Raw genomic sequence first — 21028 nt, forward strand, 5'->3', positions numbered from 1 at the left:
AGATGATTCTTGCTTCTTGCGCCACCCTCCCCCAGCACATCATTTGTTCTTGACCTTTCCCACCGCTCTGGCATTTGCTGCTCATTCATTCTCTCTGGATGACCAAACCTCCCAAATGGCCTTCCCTCGCTTCGGTTTTCCATCCCCGTTCGCTCATGGCCTCACCCATCCCTTTTCTGATATTTGTCGGTTGGATTTTACCTCCTTTGCTGGATTTTACTGGAATCCTCCAGTTTTCCGTCTCCAAAGGAAGAAAAACTGAAGGCCCAACGCAACTCACGGTGCATCCAACCAGAAATGTATCGTGGGGAATGGTAACTTGTTCTCCTCCAGATGTTAAGAGCCACAGCTGCCCACCGTGTTCCATTGCTCAGGGCTATTACTTTATCTTTTTTATAATGTATAGGCCACCTGTGATGGGCTGTAGGAATAACCTTGAGGACCAGGAGGAAGAGTCGCAACCGAGGCGCCTGTCAGATAAGAGAAATCTGAGTCGGGGGCAGAAATGTAACTTGAGAAAGCGTCTCAGACTTTTGAGGATAAACGGGGGGAGGAGGGAGGTGCATTCCAACTTGCACAATTGTGGTCAGCCCTTCGAGGTAGACCAGACTAGGAAACCAAAATCATGCAAGCCAATACTTTTGTTTATAAGGTTACGGTAACAGAATCCTGCAAGTCTGAATGCCCCCCCATCATCTTCATGAGAACTAGGGAGGGTCATGCCTGAGACGCTTTCTCACATTACATCTCTGCTTTGGACTCAGATTGCTTGTTCCTCAAGGTTATTCCTACGTCCCATTACACCACCCAACTCTTAAACGACTCTGGGCAGCTCACAGCTAGGAACCCAGATATGTATGAAGAAACATAAAAGGCACTACTGACCAGAACTACAGGTGTGTGGGGATCAAAAAAGTCAAGATGATGGTGGTGGCTGATCTGGTGTGTAAAAAAGGGGCAGGGGTTGATTACACGCCCATCATCCCCATCCTGACTTTTTTGATTCCCGCCCACCCCCCCACCCCGCTTGCAGACAACCCTGCATTGGCCATGCTGTCTAGGATGGATGGAGCTGAAGTCCAGACTGGCTGGGGAATTCTGGGAGTTGATGTCCATACATCTTAAAGTTGCTGAGATGGAGAAACGCTGTGGTAGATGGATGGGGGGACCTTGTCTCACAGCTTGGAGAGAAATATGTTGTTGTCCCCTGGGTGGATGGTGGAGAAGAAAAATGGGAGCGCGATTCCTTTTGGAAGGGTGGGTTGTTATCAAGGCCATTTGCGGAGAAAGCCCCAGAAAGCCTTTGCAAGGCCACCCTCCTCTCCTGCGGTCTTCCCCAACCAGGCGCCCCCTGCTGCCCTCCCAGCCAATGCATCCAGAGGCTGCCGCACGATCCCAGGTCCCCCCAAGCAGGACGGGCCAGGAACGTGGCTGCGTGACATCAGGACCAGAAGCTGGTGGAGTTTCCGACACAGGATGGGAAAACAAAGGCTGGATGGCGTAGAGGAAAAGGCGTCTTCCTGGGGAGAGAAGCTGAGCGTGGACAGGACATGGAGTACGAAGCAAAGAAAGGGAAGAAGGTAGGCATGGAGTATGGCACACGGGGGCATTCCTATGGGTGTACGTGGGGGCTGCCTGCGGGCATGTATTTGCGGACATTCTGCGCTGGCAGTTTGCAGCCTGTGTTTTTCTGCCTCCATCCTGAACTGCCGTTGGGTCAACGAACACAAGGCAGATCCTTGTTCAGGGTGTGGGGAAACTTTGCGCCCTGCGCCTCTGAAGGCCAGGGGACTTCTCACCCTTCTGGTGGGGCTAAACCTGGGCACTGTTGCCAGGGTGGCCACTGCAGGGGGATGCTGGCTCGGAGCTCTCCTTGGCCAGAATTGGGGGGGTCAAAGCCAGCCCCCACCCCGGCCTTCTCCTGGGCCCAGAGAAAAAAGCTCAGAAGAAGGGTGTGACCTAGAGAAAGGGGGGGCACAAGACTTTCCCTGCCCCAGACCCCTTACTGCCAGCCGCAGATGAGATTTAAGCAGGTCCCCTGGCATCAGACACCGATGTTGTAAACGCCGTCTCTGTTACCTTGCCCCTCCCCTCCCCGCCTGACGGCTGGCGCCTTGTTTCCCGGTGGTCCCCTTGAGCCAAGATTTAGCCCGTTTGACCCGTTGCTGGATAGCCCTCAGTAGCCTTTCCCAAGAGAAGAAGGTCCAGTAATGGCTGGGAACGATGTATGTTGATGACGGTTCTCAGTCATCCAGGTGGAATTATCTGGAGGTTGAGTCACGGCAACCGGACTTCTTCTCTTTTGGTTAGATACGTTTCGCTGCTTGTCTAGGCAGCTTCTTTGGTCTAGAAAGTTGCTTAGGGGCTGGGAAGACGGGAAGCGAATGGGCTCTGCCTCCCAGGCCCCATCTCCTCTTCCTCCTCTCCTCCTCCTCCTCTCCTCCCCCTCCTCTCTCAGAAAAGCAGGAATCAAAGCCGGACCCGCTGCGTTTAATTTAAGCTGCCGAGCGCTTCATTCTCCTTGGCACAGAACGGAAGAGCGTGGGCCTGGCCATCTGCACACTCGCCGTCTGCTCGGAGCCCTCCTTGCAATCTGCCTGCGCTGCAGCCAGCCACGTTTTGCTCCCCACCACCTCGGGGTGGTGGCGGCGGCGGCGGCGGCGGCGGCGGCGGCTCGCTGACCCCCTCCCTCCCCCCTTGCCGGTTGCAGGGATTTGTGTCCCCCATCAAGCGCCTGGTCTTCCCGAAAGCCTCCCGGAAGCAGCAGGCTCTGAAGGGCAACACGTGTCGCCGGCGGCCCCTGCACTCGGTGCCTTTGTACCCTCCCGACTATCTCATTGACCCCCAGATTCTCCTGCAGGACTACGTGGAAAAGGAAGTGAAGGTGAGCACCGGGATGTGGCTGGGGGGGGCTTGGCACAGGGCTTGGGTGGGCACCCCGGTAGGCACCCCGGTACCCAGCAACACCTGCCCGCGTCCATGTTCTCTGGATGCCCCCAAAGCGAATGGAAACTTAGCCCATCCCCACCTTGTCCTTCTCAATCCTGAAGCCCCCTTGCAACTCTACAAACCTGTTTCCAAGCGTGTCCCCCCCCCCAGTCTGAGAATCACTCTTAGAACCAGAGATGTCCATAGGGCGTGGGCAAAAAAGTCAAGATGGTGGCTGCGATGGTGCAGTCAGTACACGAGGCACCTAAAAGACCAGGCAGAGCGTCCATCGCACCATGGCGCCCCCCCCAGACTGCTTTGAGCGTTCTTTGCGGGGCCTCTGCTTTGACTAGGGAAAGGTGAGTGACCGAAGCCAGCCCAGCATTTTTCTGAGTGGGGATCCTGCCAGCTTGGGAAGAAGCAGAGGATCATCCAGGGGCCCAGAAGGGCTCTGGGCGGGGGGGAGGAAGGGGAGCCCCTGTCCAGGCTGTCCTCTGCTGAACGGCCATGCCCAGAAGAGCACCCGGTGCCTGCAGTCATGCAGGCAAGAGAAAGCAAAGATAGTACCAAAGATAGTAATGGGCGCCTTGGGTGCAATCCCAAAACATCTGGCGCACCCCTTGAAAACCATCGGCATGGACAAAATCACCACCGGTCCGATGCAAAAGGCAGCTTTGCTTGGAACAGCTTCCATCCTGCCACGATGCCTTTCACACCACCAAACAGCAACATCTGCCCATCTCTGGTCCTTGGGAAGGACTCGAGAGGTGGACAGAAATGCCAAACCCAGTCCAAGCATCTGGCCGACTGTGCGACCAACCGTAATGATAATAAAATGTATTGCACTTGCATGCCACCCAACTCCCAATGGCTCTGGGTGTCTCACAATGATCAAAGGAATTACAATCGAGTCAATAGAAGGTTAAAAACTAAAGATAAAAGACGGCCAGCGCGATGAAGCGAGGCCCTCCCTCTCCCTCTCCCTCTCCCTCTCCCCCTCCCTCGCCAGAGGCCTGGTGAAGAGCCGGTCTTCGTGGTTCTTCCAAACAACGGCAGAGGGAGGGCATCCGAATCTCAGGCGGGGGAAGCTGGGCTGATCAAAGCCACTATTAGAATCCCCGTTTACCATGGCATTGGAAGGGATCTAAGGGGTCATCAGGTCCAACCCCTCGCGCCAGATGCAGAGATGACTGTTCAGCCTCTGCTAGAGGAGTTCTTCGCCATGCAGCTGATCACATTTGTGTGGTGGGGGGGAGACTGGGGTCTGGATTATGAGAGGGGAGGAAATGCTTCCATTGGCTTTCTTTCCAAGCGGATGACGTGGCCACAGGGAAGGGGGCCGGGGAGATCACAGAAGCCAGGAGGGCAGCTGCGACGGCATAGTCAAAGCCCCATCTGCATTTTGGGGGGGATGGAAATATGCAGGCTAAATGCAACGCCTTATTTAGGCTGCATTCCCACAATCCGTGCAACCGAGTCAAAGAACTCAGCAGCTGCGTTTATCCCACCTTCTAAACTTGCTTAATTTCAACCCTAACCTTGGCTGGGTTTGCTGATGACTCGGCGTGTTGTGCTACCCCAACCCATTCATGGTGCAAATTCAGGAAACGAGTAGCGTTGGCCCCCGGGTTATGCACGCTGGGTGAACGTACTGCCTTAAAGTCAGGTCTGAATTGGCCCGCAAAGGCAGGTGGGCCCTGAATTCGGCGGGTTGGGGAAAATCTCCGTCACACTCCTGGAGGATCTAACAGTGATCTGGTTTGCAGGCCAGTTGCAGGCTTCTGCAACCTGGAGCCCTCCAGAGGTGTGCACCAACCCCTGCAATTCCTCAGCAGTTGGGCCCCCGAAGGGCTTGGATTTTTCCCAGCCTCGCATGGTCGGTTGCAGGTTTCGTTCTCACGGCTGAGGAAGCGGGGTTTGACTGGTCTCGTTCAGTTTCATTCCTTAGCGGCTCTGAGGTAATAGGTGTCACCTTTTTATTTTCAAATATGACGAGACGGGGCCCGCTTAGAGCTCTTGGCGCAACCGAGGCGGGATTCTCCGGGGCTGATTGCACGAGACGAACTTGGTGGGGGGCCTTGTGAGGGCAAACCTGAGAGAAATTTTACAGATGCTGAACCATATGAGTGCAAATACATTCCTTTTGGGAAAAGCTGTGTGCAAAAATGGCGAAGAACGTTTTCTCTACCCCCAGCCCTGATCCATGCCAAAACCCCCAATTTATTGACAGCTTGAATTATGAAAGCAGCATAAAATAAATCAAAGCTAAGTATGTGTTCTTGATCTGCACAATCTGTCCTAACTGTAGATTCTCCCTTAAAAAAAAAAAAAATATTTAGCCCTGTTTCATTTTTATCTTTTCTCATTCTTTCCCCCTTTTTTCCAGTTTTTAGGCCACCTGACCTGGGTGAACACTTCCCTGAACCCCTCCAGCCGTGATGAATTGTTGCAGCTATTGGATACCGCGAGGGTAACCGCACAATGTGCTTCAGTGCGCTTTCATGTCGGTCAATTAACTGTAATGTTCTCAGAATGAATATCGGCGAGAGCGCTAACGGTGGTATTCCTAAGTGGGGAGCATCGGGACTTAAAGGATGCTGCGCTTATGCAGGAAAAGCCAATTAAGACACATTGAGCACAGAGGACTATTCTGCTTTCTCCTTCTTTACTGCACATACAGACAACTGAAAAGGGGCAGAAATCTTGTATTGTGGAAAGCTTTGATACAGGTAGTCCTCGACTTACAACTGCTCGTTTAACAACTGTCCAAAGTTACGACGGTGCTGAAAAAAGTGACTTACGACAGGTCCTCATACTTACAACCGTCATGGAGTCCCCATGGTCACATGATTAATATTCGGGCTCTTGGCAACCAGCATGTATTTACAACAGTTGCAGCATCCTGGGGCCATTTGCAACCTTCCCAGGGGGCTTCCAACAAGCAAAGTCAATGGCGGAAGCCAGCTTCCCTTAACAACTGCAGCAAAAAAGGTCATAAAATTGGGTGTGACTCACTTAACAACCGCATTGCTTAGCAATGGAAGTTCCAGTCCAAATTGTGGTCATAAGTCGAGGACTACTTGTATTACTGTTGGTCCTGATTCTTTCTGAACTGGACATGCAGAAAAGCTACCACAGCAGAGTTTCTCAACCTTGGCAACTTTAAGATGTGTGGACTTCAGCTCCCAGAATGTGTGTGTGTCTGGGGGGTGCATTTCTGGTGTTAAGGGCTGCAGAGGCGAGACAGCCTGATGTTGTTTGCCCAGAGGGAGAAGCTGGAGAGTTCGTGTACCTTTTGCCATAGCAGGTGGCAGCCCCTGCCCAATCTTCACTCATCTCAGAGATGAAGCAGGGTCAAACCAAGCTAGAACTGGGATGGGAGACCACCAGGAAATAACAGACCTGTAGCCTAACTGGAAAGACCACTTAAAAAAAAAATCCCGGAAGGCAGCAATAATGAACTATAGACGTATTCAGGTAGTTGTCAAGTGCCAAGCTCACCTTGAGCGAGTCTTTGCCTTTTTAAGCCTCTCAAGGCTTTCATATCTTGGAAGTTCAGATTCCATGCATTAATGACCATTGGATTCTGGAGGTTCGGTGCCTACCGAGGAGGATTTTCTGCTCCTCTGGCCTGCTTGTCCTGCCTGCATGTTTCTTCAAAAGCCCTACCCTTTGTGTCTTTCTGCAAAGACCCTGCCTTTCGTATGTGGGATTGTATGATTTTCCAAGGGACGGGGGGCGGGGGGGGGGGCTCAGGAGCGCGGCGGATCCTGCTCCGCAAAGGGAGAAGGCGTGGGATGAGGTGGCCTCGCCAGGCCGGGACTGCCTGCTTTTTCTCCTGCAGCAACTCAAAGAGCTCCCTCTGAGGACCAACCCGGAGCAGGACAGCATCCTGAGCCTCTCTGCCCGCTGCCTCCTCCTCACCTGGCGGGACAACGAAGAGCTCATCTTGAGGATCCCCACGCACGAGATCGCCGCGGCGTCCTACCTGAGAGACGACGCGCTGCACCTGCTGGTGCTCAAGACCGGTGGGTTGGGGAGGAATGTCGGGGGGACCTGGGCAGAAAGAACATTTTTTTTCCATCCCTCCTCGCTCGGCGTGGCCCGCGCTGTCCGCGGGAACGAGGGCCTTCCTTTGGCCGGCTGGTCGCTCGCCTGTCCCCAGACGCATCCCCCGCCCCAGTCCGCGTTATTCCAGGCCACCGTTCGGGAGCAGGACTTACTCGCCCGCGGTTTCCAATTGCCAGGCGGCCTCTCCCACGGTTTTCGGGGCAGACTTTCTTTTCTACGGGAGCGTTGGCAGCCTTCTTCTTAGGCTGGCGAGGAGGCTCTCAAGATGCCAGTCTGAAAGCAAGGGAAAGTGGGTGGAAAACAGCAGCTTGCGTGAAAAAAATCAACCCAAAGTTTGTTTTGAACCTCCTTTAACGCACGCTATTTATTTATTTATTTATTTATTTATTTATTTATTTATTTATTTATTTACTTGTCGTATCTATATAGCCGCCCATCTCGCATAAAGGTGACTCTGGGCGGCTTGCAACAATTAAAAAGAATAAATATGTTAAAAAAAAATTATAAGCAAAACGAACGTATCGATACTGCGCTGCAACCATTCAAAGGTGAGAGGGTGGAAAGACGAAGCCGAGGGTATCTGCAAAGCCGAGCGAATGCCCACGATTGGCATATGCCGGTGTGGAGGCCCAGCCCAGGCAGAACGGACAGGGAGGCTGGGAAGTCCCGCTCGAGGGTCCCGATGCCCGACCCGTTCGTTGCATGGCGACCTTGGTGCAGCACCCGGCGCGTGGGCCAAGGGTGCCCTCTGGTGCCCAGCTGCCATTAGAAGCAAGAAGCTCCACCATCTGAGCCTCTCCTAGCCCGGGTGGAATAAAAGGTTTCTTTTCTGCCAGAGCCTCCTCATTCCCCTCTCTGCAAATATGGATATAAGAAATTGAGGGGGGGAGTGCGGGACTAAACTGAGCACCCAGCGGGAGGAAAGAAGGGTCCGGTAGGAGAGCAGAAGGCATTCCCATCGCTTAGAAAAAGTTTTGAGAAAGTTTTGACTCCCCCTTATAAGAGAATAAGTTTCTTAACCTGCTTTTCTCTGCCTGCCCGCAGGGAGAAATCACCCTACAGCTGTTCTAGGAATCCCCTTTTGCTGTTCATTTTATTTTTCATCCCCTCCTTCAACCGCAGGTCAAAAGGCTCCCCCAGTTCTATCTGCCATGGCACCAGTTCAGTCTGGTCCCCTTATTCCTGGGAAGGGGGAGAGTTTAAGACCCCCCAAAAAACGCTCCACTCCCACCCAGCCAGTTTCTGCCCCTTGAACTTTGCCTCTTGCTCGAGGGTGCCAGATTTTAATTTTTTTAACAGGTTCAGCCGCCTGAAAAAGTTTGAAAACCCCCGAGGGAAGGTTGACTGGCTCGAGGGTCAGTTTCCGGGGAAAATTGGCTTTCTGAATTGCCTTCGTTTCTTACTGGAGCCAATTTTGATTTGTGGAATTTGAACTGCCTCCCGGGTAGGGGCAATGGAAGGGGTTCGATGATTTTATGACCTTGTTTAAATGCTGTTTCAACATACCCTGGATGTTTTAAACCAGTCATTTTCAAACTTGGCAACTTTAAGAGGTGTGGACTTCAACTCCCAGAATTCCCTAGCACCCAGCCATGCTGGCTGGGGAATTCTGGAAGTTGAAGTCCACACCTCTTAAAGTTGCCAAGTTTGAAAAACACTGGTTTAAACAATGCCAAGAGTTGTTGGATTGCTGTGCAGAGTCGCTTTGTGTGAGATGGGCGGCTACATAAATGTGACATACAAATAAATAAATAAATAAAATAAAAATGTAATCAATCAATCAATAAAAAACTACGCTGCGCTATTTATTAGCAGCCTTCTATTCCTAATCATTAAAATAAAGAGGGGAAGGGAAAAAGACTCTCTGAATCAAGATAGAGTCACAGAGACATCGGTATCATTTTCTCGGCCGCAGCACAGAAGGAATTTGCCACATTCTGCTCCTGCAAGTTTTTCTGTTTTGGATATTGCTTGGGTATTGCTTTCGCTCCTGGGCTTTCCTTGTGGCCTCCCGTCCAGGAGATGTTTCAAGCTCAGCCAAGGCCAGCTAAGGATGTTTCTAAACAGGGAGAGCTGACGTGCTTTTGTGCATAGCTATCCCGTGTCCAGTTTTTCCCAGATGTGACCCACCTTTGGCTCCTTATATTTCTAGCTCACAGAGCTTTGAAATATTTAAAAATAAGTGGGCTATGTGCCCCAGTCTGAAGACAGATAGGAGCAAGGGGCCCTCGGCTCGGCCGCAGCGGCAATCCCATAATCCCCGGACCACGTCCGTTCTTTCAAAAGGGGAAGATGGGCTGCCGAGTGCAAAGTCTCCTTAAAGACTGCTAGACCCAATGCTAAAGCAGAATAAAGCAGGATGGTTACTTCCTGTGATTTGAATAATATGTTTCTGCTGAGGCAGCCCGCAACTGCATTTGACTTTTTTGCAGCTGCATCACACCACAAGCACACCTTCGATGCACAACCGACTGTTCCAAAAGCTTTCTCCCCCAAAGCTTCCTTCTCCTCTCCTCCCCTTCGCTAATGGGTCTCACGCTCCAATGGTTTTGCCCCCTGCGTTAGAAAACCCCGCCACGCTTGCCCCGGTCCTTGGCCACAGAAGCACCAAGGCCACCATCCACATGAAAGGGGCCAACTGGCTCCCCTGCCACGATATCCCAGGCGCAGCGCCCCTCAGCCCGACGGCAGGGCCGGCACTAAGTCTGAAAGCGGCGAAGAGGCTCGGGTCGGGTCGGGAGGGCCCGGGCAACCCCCTGTGGGCCAGACGTCCGTCCCTGGTCTGACCCCGTCTTCCTCTCGCTCCCAGGCCTGGGCGTTGACCCGGTTCCCGCAGGAGGCACCCTGGACCTGTACCCGGGCGTCCCGCAGCAGGACAAGAAGTGCCCGGCAGGCGCGGCGGAGAAGAGGCCGCCGGACTCCCGGCAGCTGGGGGGCCCCATGGAGCGGCGCCACACCATCTGCAGCCTGGACTGGAAAATGGCCCGGGGCGGGCCGGAGGGGCGGCCCGGCGGCGGCGGCGGCGGCGGGAGCCTGGAGAGGAAGCAGGCCACGGGCAGCTGGGAGAAGAGGCAGCGGGCCGGCAGCGGCACCGGCAGGGCCTTCGGCAGCTGGGAGCGCCGGCGAGGGGGCCAAGCCGGGGGCAGCTGGGAGCGCCAGCAGGTCTTCAGCGGCAGCTGGGAGAGGGGCAAGACCTGCGGCAGCTGGGAGCACCGGCACACGGGCGGCAGCCCCCTGCACCCCAAGGAGCCCAGCCCGGACGCCTACTGCAACCTCGTCATCTTGGCCGTGGCCGACCGAGTGAGCGCCAGGCCCTCACAAGGCTGGGCAAGCCGGGTGCCGCAGCCCACCCGGCTGGTTCCCCGGCCCCCCGTGTGGCAGGGGCCGAGACTTCGGCCTGCTTTTGGCAGCCATTGGAGCGCCAAGGGGGTGCCTCGAGCTTTGGGGATGCTGAAGGAAGGTGTCCCCCTCTTGCACCCCCTGAGTCCGGAGCCCTGGTGCAGGAGGGGCAGAGGGACGCCTGGGAAGGTCAAAAAGGTCAAAATGGAGACCACTCCCCCTGCCCCTTTCTAGCAGCAGCAGTTCCAAAACGGGTTTGGTCTGTCCTTTCCCTATAGATGCATTGCCCCCCTTCCTCACTACTCTTGGGGTAGTGTGATGCAGCCAAGCCTGAACCCCACTGGACAACCAGGAGGTCAGGACAGAGGACCTCTACAAAACCACCCCCCAACTCGAGGCTTTGAAGGGAGCTGAAGGCCAAAATATCTGGGGTGGGGGCACCAGGTTGCTTTAAAGAGTCCTATTTCATTGCATGGGAAGAAAGCATGCAAAATAGCAAATGTGTATGTCAACGTCTCAGCAATTTTGTTGCTTAGGCTGGGCAATCCGAAGAGCAAAAAACAAGGAAGCAGGGGTGTCTGGGGGGTGTGGTGAAAAAAGTCAAGATGGCGCCTACAACAGTGCGATCAAAGTTGTCGTGGGTGCCATCTTGACTTTTTTGACCACACCCTCCAGACACCCCTGCTTCTAGCTGCAAATGACCGTCTCACACCTCCAGACCATACAGCTGACCGGAACCCTCCCTGCTCTTCCTTCAGGACACCGCCGAGGAGTCGTGCGCTCTGATATGTCAAGTTTTCCAGATCATTTACGGCGACCAAACCATTGAGTGTGTGGATCGGGCCGGCTATCATTACACCTCCACACCGAAGCGTCCTTGGCTCTCCAGCCGGAGTGAGTACAAGAAATTCCCTTTGCAGGGCTTGACCATCCCATCCCGAAGGATTGGCGGTGCCCAGAATTTGGTGCTGCGTTTCGGAGAAGCTTTTCTGAACCGAGTTCCAATGAAAAGGGAGGGAGGTACAGTTGCTCTGGCCCCATGCAGTGCCACCCGCCCCCCCCATGAGGTGCATTATGACTGGTTCACATAGGCAAAGTCACAGGGCTGCCTCACCCCCCCTTACCCACTTTGACCCTATTCTAGCATGTCGTGAGAATCCACCCAGGAAGTGTTTGTGCTTTAGAGCCACAAAATGCCACGCTTAGCTTCCATTCAGGGCCCTGATTTGGTGGGGTTATATAAAAAGAAGGAACAAAGGTCTGTGGAAAGAAACAAGAACATATACGAGTGTCCTATGGCCACTGTGTTGTATGGGAGTCAGAGCTGGGTGTGTCAGGAGAAACAGGAAACTAACTTGAGCACGGTGGGAGTGTGGGGTTTAAGAAAGGCGGGTGGCAAAGCGAGAGGAGACGGATCAAGGGTGAGTGGACACTGAATGAACGTGTATGAAGGAAGGGCGTTGGGGTGCTCCATAAGCCGACCACAAGCTGAACAGTTGTTTTTTTTCATTTTCTCTGCAAGCTTCTTCATTTCTAACCGTTCCGGTGAAGGAAAAGCAATGTTGGTGCATCACCAATGAGCTACTATGGTGCTTTTCTGGAGTCAAGGCAGATATTCGGACATGTATTGTAGAATTTGAAGCTGCATTCACACAAACCCTTCACTTTGTTACTGAATAAACAGGGCGGGGGGGAGTGGTGCACAATACCTTGGCCCCTTAGCCAACCCAGAGGGCTGGGTTCGTTACTAACTTGTTTAAAAGTACCCAAAGCTATATGTTGGGCACACCCAGCCACTGTGATCGAACCGATCTGGTTGAATGGAGGTGGCCTTAAGGCGACCACTAGACTCAGCTGAAGTTGTGGGGAAGTTACTATTATGTCATAATCACACAGTCATCGTTGAGATGAGTGGCTCTATAAAGTGATTGAATAAATAAATAAATTTTGCTCACTATTTTTGCTGATACTATAAATGAACCGTGCTAGATTCTAGCCTCCCTTAATCTCCAGCCAGCACATCTGGAGAACACCAGATCGGGAAGAACTCCAACCGAAGATTAGCTAAAATCATGGCATACAAGCTAATCTCCCAACCTGGATTCCCATCGTTCCCTTCTCTGGGACAAGAAAAGCAACTTCTGCACAGCCAGATGTTACCGGAGCACAAATCTCAGCAACCCTCCCCATTAGCTGTGCTTCCAAGGGATGCTGAATTGTATCCCGCAACATCTGGAGCGCCATCAGGTGCCTACCTGTTCCAATCCGGACATCTTTCAAGTAGAGGGACTTCAGCTCCCAGAACTCTAGCAACGGCCCTGCTGGCTGGGGAATTCTGGGAGTTGAAGTCCACGGATCTTAAAGCTGCCAAGATTGAGAAATACCGATCTCCTGGGAGCGTTCATATATCCATCTTCCTTCCTAAAAGGAGAGAAGAGGGAAGATATTGTCGCTGGCTGAGTTTGCTAATGAATGCATGTAAATGCAGAGATGGGGTTAAATATATTCAAGGCTATGCTAGCAAATTAAAGGGAGATGCTGGGCTTGTGGTTCAGCAACATCTGGCTGAGAAGAGGGCTATTAATAGCCAGATCAGTGACAGTAGAGCAGTGTGTCTCAACCTTGGCCACTTGGAGATGTGTGACCTCAACTCCCAGAATTCCCCAGCCAGCCATGCTGGCTGGGGAATTCTGGGAGTTGAAGTCCACACATCTCCAAGCGGCCAAGGTTGAGACACACTGCGGTAAAGTGTGAGAGCAACCAGCTACAGGAGACAGATGTTGACTGAGATTGGAAAACAGAGAATCCTGGCCCTTCCTGCCCAACCATTTCACCTTGTGGTCTCCCTTCCTCAGGTGAGAGCTGTCGGACCGATGGGACCTATGGCTACGATGCTGATTTCAGTTGCTGCAGCTCCTTGTAAGTCCTGCTCTTGTGATGGCTAACGAACAGCAGGTCCAAGTGGACCATCGCGGTATCTTCTTAAAGGCTGACCTCCAGAAATAATCTGCTGGTGGTGATCCTGGCAAAGAGGGAGGGGAATTCCCAGCACGACCCCCAAATGTCCCTTTCCAGCCCCACCGTGACACAGAGGGAGACAGCTGCTTTGAGGACATCACGGAAAAGCAACCATATTGCAGAAGCATTTTGATTGCAGGCTTGCAGAAGAATGCTGGTGGGAGTTTGTTATTACAGCACCCGGGGGGCATTTGGGAGGAGGGTCAAAAAAGTCAAAATGGCAGCTGCAATTGCACCATTGAAGTCATGCCCTCTTCTATGTGCAAACATGTAGAAAAGAGGCAGGGTTTTGATTGTACACTGGCAGCGTCTGTCTTGGTTATTTGGACCCCCCAGCCCACCTTGTGGACATCATGCCATGAAGTTTTGTGGAGAGGAAACAGGAAGGAAATACGGTTTGCTAATCCACCTTAGGCAGCAAAATGTTTGGGCAAAGGTGGATACTCCCACCACTTCTCCCCTTCTTTGAAGCTGACAGCACAACTATTACCACGGGAGGTATCTTCTGTTCCAGCGCATTCCACTGTTAACGGAAATAAGGCCTGTCTTGTTCTAAGATTCCTACAATCTCCCTGGAGGCCGCCACATTTTGCCGATCTTGGTTGATCTTGGAAAGCTAAGCAGGATCTGTCAGGCTTCAGGTGGACTATAAACAGCAAAACTTGGCTATCTAGAACATACTTAACCCCTTATGCAGGAATTGGCATCCTTGGCAGAAGGTTGTCAGGCACAGCATGGCTAGATTAGACTCTTCATTGCAGACAAGGATGAAGCCTTCGACCCACAGATGATCCAGCCCCTGCAGCATGGGTCTGGGCTCCAGGGTTTCAATTCCAGGCTGCTCCTTCTGCCTTCCCGAGTCAACAGATACTTGGGCATTCTCTTTGGGGGCACCTGCTCCAGGTTGACATGATGGTGCTCTCTAGCTGAGAAGCACTGGTTCCAGTCTTGCCAGCTTCATTCCTTACAGCATCTGGCCTGTTTTATACGTGGATGGGAGGCCAAAAACCTCAGAACTAAAGTGGGACATTGAAAAACCTTGTCAGAAGACAGGAATGGCAAACCGCTTCTGTATAACTGCCAGGAAAACTAAACTGCTGGTCTCTGCAGGATCAGAGATCTTTGTCGAAACGATGATCAGCACAAGCTCTTCCCCTTTCATGCATGCATATATACAACATGATGGCACATACGGATGGGGTTTGTCTTGTGTTGGCACAACACTCCTTTTGTCTTTCAACCTCCTTATGGACCAGAGGTGTCTGCAGGACATAGTGAAAAAAGTCAAGATGGTGGCCATGATGGTGTGACTGAAACTCCACCTGTTTTTAAAGCGTGTTGTGTGTGTGACACGCATAAAAATCAGGTGGAGCTTAGAGTGCACCATCGTAGCCGCCATCTTGATTTTATTTTAACCATATCCCTGCAGTCTTGGGTATGATTCCAACCCTGGGATGACCAGAAGGGCATCTTCCGTCCTTCCACCCAGCCTGCATCTGGGTGGCAACTTGGGGCTATGGGAACCGCCCTCCAACACAGCTAGAGGGCCCCAGATTCTGGGAAACTGGCTTAGTCCCTCACCTTGGGTCCAAGTGAAGCAAGAACCTTTTTTCCTATCAAATTCTGAACTTCCCACTCTGTTGTCTTTCGTTCCTCTTGCAGCGATGGCTCCCATGAGACGTTTGAGGCGTACTGCAGTGGGGCTTCCTCCCCTTTGCTTCACCAGTCGCATCACAGCCTGGCAACAGCCTGCAGCGGGAGTGACCAGAGCAGCACCAGCCTTGAGCAACTGCAGGACTACATGATGACGGGAAGTTGGGGTTCAGGGTTGGGGGGAGGCTGAGAGGGGTCTAGTGACATCAGGTCCATTATGACAGAATTTGCATCATTTGCACTATGGTGACCTGCCAATGTGTGTTGCACTAAAAGCGAGGGACTTGACGCACAAGGTGGCAGTCATGGGCGTGTGATGGAAGCCCCCAACCCTCTCCCACAGTTGCCACTATTTCTCTGAGCTAAGGGGAGCCCGATTTAAACTCATTAGATCAAAGGTAGTTCATTAATGATGTGATTTTAATTACATTTAATTGAATCAAATTTAGAGTTGGAGCTCAACCCAAGCCAGAGGTGGCCTTTCACTCCTGCCAGCGTTATGCATCTGTGCTCCCCCTAAAATGCAATGCGCCATAAGTCCAACTTTCTTCATGGATTTGCCGTATCCTGCAGCTTCAACCTGACCTCAACCTGCCACCCTCCAAAAGTTGCCTTCTCCTCTCATTCGGAGGGTCTGAGTTTGGGGAAATTGCTCTCTTCCTTAAACCAGCATCTTCCATTAGACCAGTGTTTCTCAACCTTAGCAACTTTAAGATGGGTGGGCTTCAACTCCCAGAATTCCCCAGCCAGCCTGGCTGGCTGGGGAATTCTGGGAGTTGGAGTCCACCCATCTTAAAGTTGCTAAGGTTGAGAAACATTGCATTAAACAGCTGCCATCTGCTATGAGACCATCTGCTCTGGATAAGTGTTTGGACACACCGAAGCTTCAACACTCTGACCAGCAGGCTTTGCACCGGGGTCTCAGAGGACCCCAAAATCAAGGGCAAGAAGCTGATGCAGCTTGGTCTGCCAAACATTTCAGACCGAAAGGGGGAGAGCTGTCTATTCGTGTGTGTCCCCCGCTTCCCTTTCAAAGCAAACAAATTTTCTTGCATTTCGCTAAGCTAACAGGAAGATGACCAGGCCAGGAATGCTAATTTTATTCAGTTTATACAATCAGCAAGGGGTTTGTTCAGCAAGGGGAGCGTTCAGACACAGAGTCCGAAACAGTCCAGGTGAGCAAAGGGTGCAGTTTATGGCAGAGGGTCATCCGTCCCTTTTACCAGTAGAAAACTGACTTTTTTGTATTCAGATGCAAACACAGCTGTTTCATCTTTTATCCCAGGTCTTTTTTTTAGAGATCAATCTTGCAAATAGAGAGAGAGAAAAAATCAGTGCTTACTCCCTCCCCCCCCCAGTTGTTTATTGACCAGCTTTGCTTGTTCAGCTTGTCTTAATTAGGTTCAGGCTGTGGGCCCATTGGCCCAAAATGTCAAGCTGTGCTTAGAGCTAAACCCGGTTAAGTCCTTTCGCCAACGGTGTTGCTCCTGAAGATACGAAAACCGTAGCCAGCATCACCTGCCTGGCGTCCCCTCTGCTGTTGGCCGATTTCTCTCTCGCCTTGGTGGCTGGCAGGCCCAGGGGTTGGAGTCCGGGTGGGTGGTCGGGGGAAGGCTGGGCGTTGGGGATCCCTGCTGCATTTCCCAGGGACCTGGGGGGAGTTGAAAATATTGGCAGGAGCCGGAGAGAAACCTGGCTGGAGGAGCCCCGGTTTCTCCCTGCTCCAGCTGCTGAGGTCTGCGTCTGGAGGCTGGAAGGGAGTACCGGAGCCCCAGAGGTCAGCGGGCAGCCAAGCCGCTGCACCGCAGCACCATTTGATCTGTGGACCTGGCTGGTCGTGAAAGAAGGAGGGGGCAGACCTGGCTAGTCCCGCAGGAAATTCCAAAGCTGGGTTTAGACTGAGAAGTCCCAAAAATATTCCAGAAAACGGCAATGGCAAACCATTTCCATACGGTTGCCCCACGACGGTTATTTTGATGCATCCCTGAGCTCAGTTCAGAGGAGATGCTGCCTTCAGCCCACACGCAGGTAGTGGCACCTGCCGCTTTTGGCTGATCTGAGCAGGGTCTGACGTACTTGGATGGGAGACCACCAGGAGGTCCAGGGCTATAGGATGGCTGAAAGTCAGTGGTGTCTGCATATAAAGAAGGATCGGGCTTTGATTGCAATTATGGCTATGTGCTTAACCTTTTTGATCCTTTCCCTACAGGATGGAAGGAAGGAAGGAAGGAAGGAAGGAAGGAAGGAAGGAAGGAAGGAAGGAAGGAAGGAAGGAAGGAAGGAAGGAAGGAAGGAAGGAAGGAAAAAGAGAGGGGAAGGAAGGAAGGAAGGCAAGGGAAGGGAAGGGAAGGGAAGGGAAGGGAAGGGAAGGGAAGGGAAGGGAAGGGAAGGAACGAAAAAGAGGGTGAAATGAAGGAAAGGGAGGGAGGGAGGGAGGAAGGGCAATGGCATACTATGTAATAGTTATGTGGGAAAGACCTTGCGAGTGGCCAAAGAGGCACTGCCTAGGGAGTGGCCAGATAGAGAGGGCATGGCCCGCAGCCGGACAGCGGGCAGGGCAAGAGGCTCAGAAGGGACCCTCCCTAGTTTCTTGGGCTGTAAAGGAGACGGGGGAAGAACTGAACTTTCAGACTTGCAAGATTCTGTTAATGTAGCTTTACAATAAAGTAGAATTAGTTTCTCTGGTCGTGCTTCCTGTCTGGTCTACCTGGGAATGCTGACATACTACTTTTATATTGTTTATTGACTTATTTTTAGGTAAGACAACCAAAGATAAACGGAAGAGGTGGGGGAAGGCCAAGCGGGTCTCGTCGAGTTTTCCCTCCCTCTAACTGTCCTCATGTCTGGTGAGATGGGCGGCCATGTAAATATGATAAATAAATAAATCACTAAATGTTTGCCCTACAGCTGAGAAGCAAGTTGACCCCACAGGAGATCCAGGGGTTCGCCCTCCTGCTCCGGGAATACAGGACCGGCTTGGCCGTGGAAAGATACTGCGCGGGCCTCCTCCACCTCTACGGGGAGAAGCGGAAATTTCTTCTCTTGGGTAAAGGCGTCCGTCTGCTGGAGGGGGAAAATGTTCTGATTTGCAGGGGCTTCTGCAGGGAGGGCCGGAGAAGTCAAGATGGCAACCACGAGCGTGCAACTGAAGTCACACCTGGGCAGAGCTGTGATCATATGGTGGTAGCCATCCTGACTTTTTTGACTCCTCTTCCCTTGGAACAATAGTTCCCTCCCACCTTCCTCATTATTTCACCCTCTGTCCTGTGAAATCTGGTCATCTACATTGAAAATTACTGCAGGCTAGCCTATTAATCCAGACAGATTTAGACATCTGGAAGTCGTGATTGCAAAGGATTGTAGCCAGTGAGGGAAGCAAAGTGATGGCACCTTGGTGCAAAAGATCAAAACAGGTCTGACGTCGGGGCAATATTTCTGCATGGCGGAATAACGCCAGTTAAAAGGACCGCTCTTTGTTGTAACCCTGGTTAAGTTTGTGTGCGCGTGTGGAGTTGTGGAGTTGCGTAACTCCAAGCTGCTTGGCTCGTTTTTAGTCCAGCGTGGTGGGAAACCAGAAGACGGGAGAACTGGGTAGCCATTTAGTGGTGTATAATTCAGTCCCTCTGAAGGCAACATCCATTTATTTACTTATTTGGGCTGAAAGTTTCTAAGTGAAAAAATACTTAGCAGGATTTAACAATTGCTGTTAGTGTGGTTTTATTGTCCGTTTTTCCCAGGACATATAAAATGGGCATTATATGAGTTAATTCAATTTTTGCTGTAAGCTGCTGGATTTACGATAGCAAAACACTGAGAAACGAAAAGGCATCTTTCCTGGTGTTTAAAAGTACGGGAAACAGCATTGCTTGCAAAATGACTACAGCCACACATCATTTTGACAACTCCATTAACTAAAGATGGTTTGTTCCCCCTTTGGTCTCATTGTTTTGGTTATACAAACAAAGCAGTTCCTAACACATTACCTTCATTTAAACAAACATCTTTCTGGGTAGAACAGGGGAGTTTGAACTGTTTTGTCTCTCCTTAAAGTTACAAACGCATTTATACATAACCCAGTTATGCATTCATTCATTCATTTTGCTTTTGTGGAATTTCTGGGTTGTGAGATTTGGAAAGCAAAATGGCCTTCTGCTGCTTAAGTAACATGACAAAAATGAAGAGACCCAGTTTGGCTTAGGGGTTCAAGGCACTGGGCTAGAAGATGGGAGACCCCGAGTTCTGGTCCTGCGGTAGGCACGATGCCATCTGGGTGACTTTGGGCCCGTCTCTCTCTCTCTCTCTGTCTCAGCCCCAGGAAGAAGAAGGCAAGGACTTTTCACTCTTGAAAAGCCGGCCAAAAAACCTGCAGGTGTCCTGTTAGGTGACAGGAGTCCAAAGTGACTCAAAGGCACAAAATCAATCAGTTGGTCAATCAACCAATCAATCAATCAATCAAACTGAATTAAGCAAAAGCTAGGAACCTGTAGTGCAGGGTTTCTCCACCCTGGCAACTTTAAGACATGTAGACAGTCCCATGATCAAAATTCGAGCTCTTGGCAACCAGCATGTATTTACAATGGTTGCAGCATCCTGGAGCCCCATGATCGCCGTTTGTGACCTTCCCAGGGGCTTCCAACAAGCAAAGTCAATGAGGGAAGCTGTATTTGCTGAACAACTGTGGCAAAAAAGGTCATAAAATCGTGTGTGACTCACTTAACAGCCACATTGCTTAGCAATGGAAGTTCCAGTCCCAATTGTGTTCTTAAGTCGAGGACTACTTGTATTATTGTTGCTCCTGATTCTTTCTGAACTGGATGTGCAGAAAAGCTAGTAGAGCAGTGTTTCTCAACCTTGGCACGTTTAAGACGTGTGGACTTCAACTCCCAGAATTCCCCAGCCTCCGTGGCCTCACTCTGTTGGCCTCCTTCCTCACCCACGCCTTTGTCCTCTCTTCTCAGGTATGCGGCCGTTCATTCCTGACCAAGACATCGGCTACTTTGAGAGCTTCCTGGAGAACATTGGCATCCGGGAGGGGGGCATCCTGACTGACAGCTTTGGCCGCATCAAGAGGAGCATGAGCAGCACTTCCGCGTCGGCCGTGCGGAGCTACGACAGCTGGTCCTTGCACTCCGAGTCGGAGTCCTTCAATCGCCGGATCGCCCACATCACCCACGACATTGAAGCGCTGGCAGGGGACGAGGAAGAAGAGGAGGACGGCCGGGGGAGCGATGAAGACAACTATCTCTAAGGGGGGACTGAGGGGCCTGGAAGGAGGAGAGCCCCACTTTGAATTGGGGTATCCATCTGCCCGGAATGGAAGCAGACGGGATACTGTGGGGATGTGCGGTGCCTCGGAGAAGTATTTTGTCCCTCAACCACCACAGGCTCATTCATGGATTGACCACTGGTTCAGTTTCTAGGACAGTGTTTCTCAACCTTGGCACGTTTAAGATGTGTGGACTTCAGCTCCCAGAATTCCCCAGCCAGCCAAGCTGGCTGGGGAATTCTGGGAGTTGAAGTCCACACGTCTTAAACGTGCCACGGTCGAGAAACACTGCTCTAGGATGAAGGGCACAATGCCAAACCACAGTCCCCGTGGTCTATCTGTGGCATCTCCAGAGGCCTTGGCTTGATCACGCTGAAAAATCTTTGTAGGAAAGCTGGGTTAGCCTACGGTAGCCAAAAAATCAAATCCAATTTCATTCAAAGGCAGAAGCTGCAGCTCCCGAAACGTACCCCTTTGAATAAAGCGGTTCATCGGAAGAGGTGCTACCAGGCTCCTGATTTTCTGCAAAGGCTGGGGGGAATCTGTGTTTCTTGGTTGGTTTAAGGAGCTTCCATGTTTTGGAGCAATATATCTTGGAATGGCAGCTGCCCAGGATGCCTGCAGGGAACCCCCTGGCTCGCCGCTGTGGGATGGAGAAGGCCTTGTGGGGCCAACGGAGCCATGCGTTGGATTCAGCAAAGGGAGCCTCTTCAGCTCTTCCAACACCTTGTCTGGGATTGGCTTCCAGGGAGG

The 21028-nt window shown here is 51.8% G+C and overlaps 1 protein-coding gene across 1 annotated transcript; it reads left to right on the forward strand.

The window, feature by feature from the left end:
- The first annotated feature begins 1427 nt into the window (after nt 1-1427).
- Nucleotides 1428-20778, forward strand: CCM2L (CCM2 like scaffold protein). The gene is made up of 10 exons (XM_088153381.1): nt 1428-1580; nt 2711-2884; nt 5315-5398; nt 6773-6956; nt 9809-10299; nt 11097-11232; nt 13194-13257; nt 15019-15165; nt 17916-18055; nt 19968-20778. The coding sequence occupies exons 1-10, from the start codon at nt 1551-1553 to the stop codon at nt 20255-20257; spliced, it is 1740 nt and encodes a 579-aa protein (XP_088009507.1). The 5' UTR covers nt 1428-1550; the 3' UTR covers nt 20258-20778.
- Nucleotides 20779-21028: the final 250 nt, after the last annotated feature.

Source organism: Python bivittatus, unplaced genomic scaffold (assembly GCF_059951505.1).
Source record: "Python bivittatus isolate LINGU-HERP-01145 unplaced genomic scaffold, Pbiv_v1 ctg000700_np1212, whole genome shotgun sequence".
NCBI lineage: Eukaryota > Metazoa > Chordata > Lepidosauria > Squamata > Pythonidae > Python > Python bivittatus.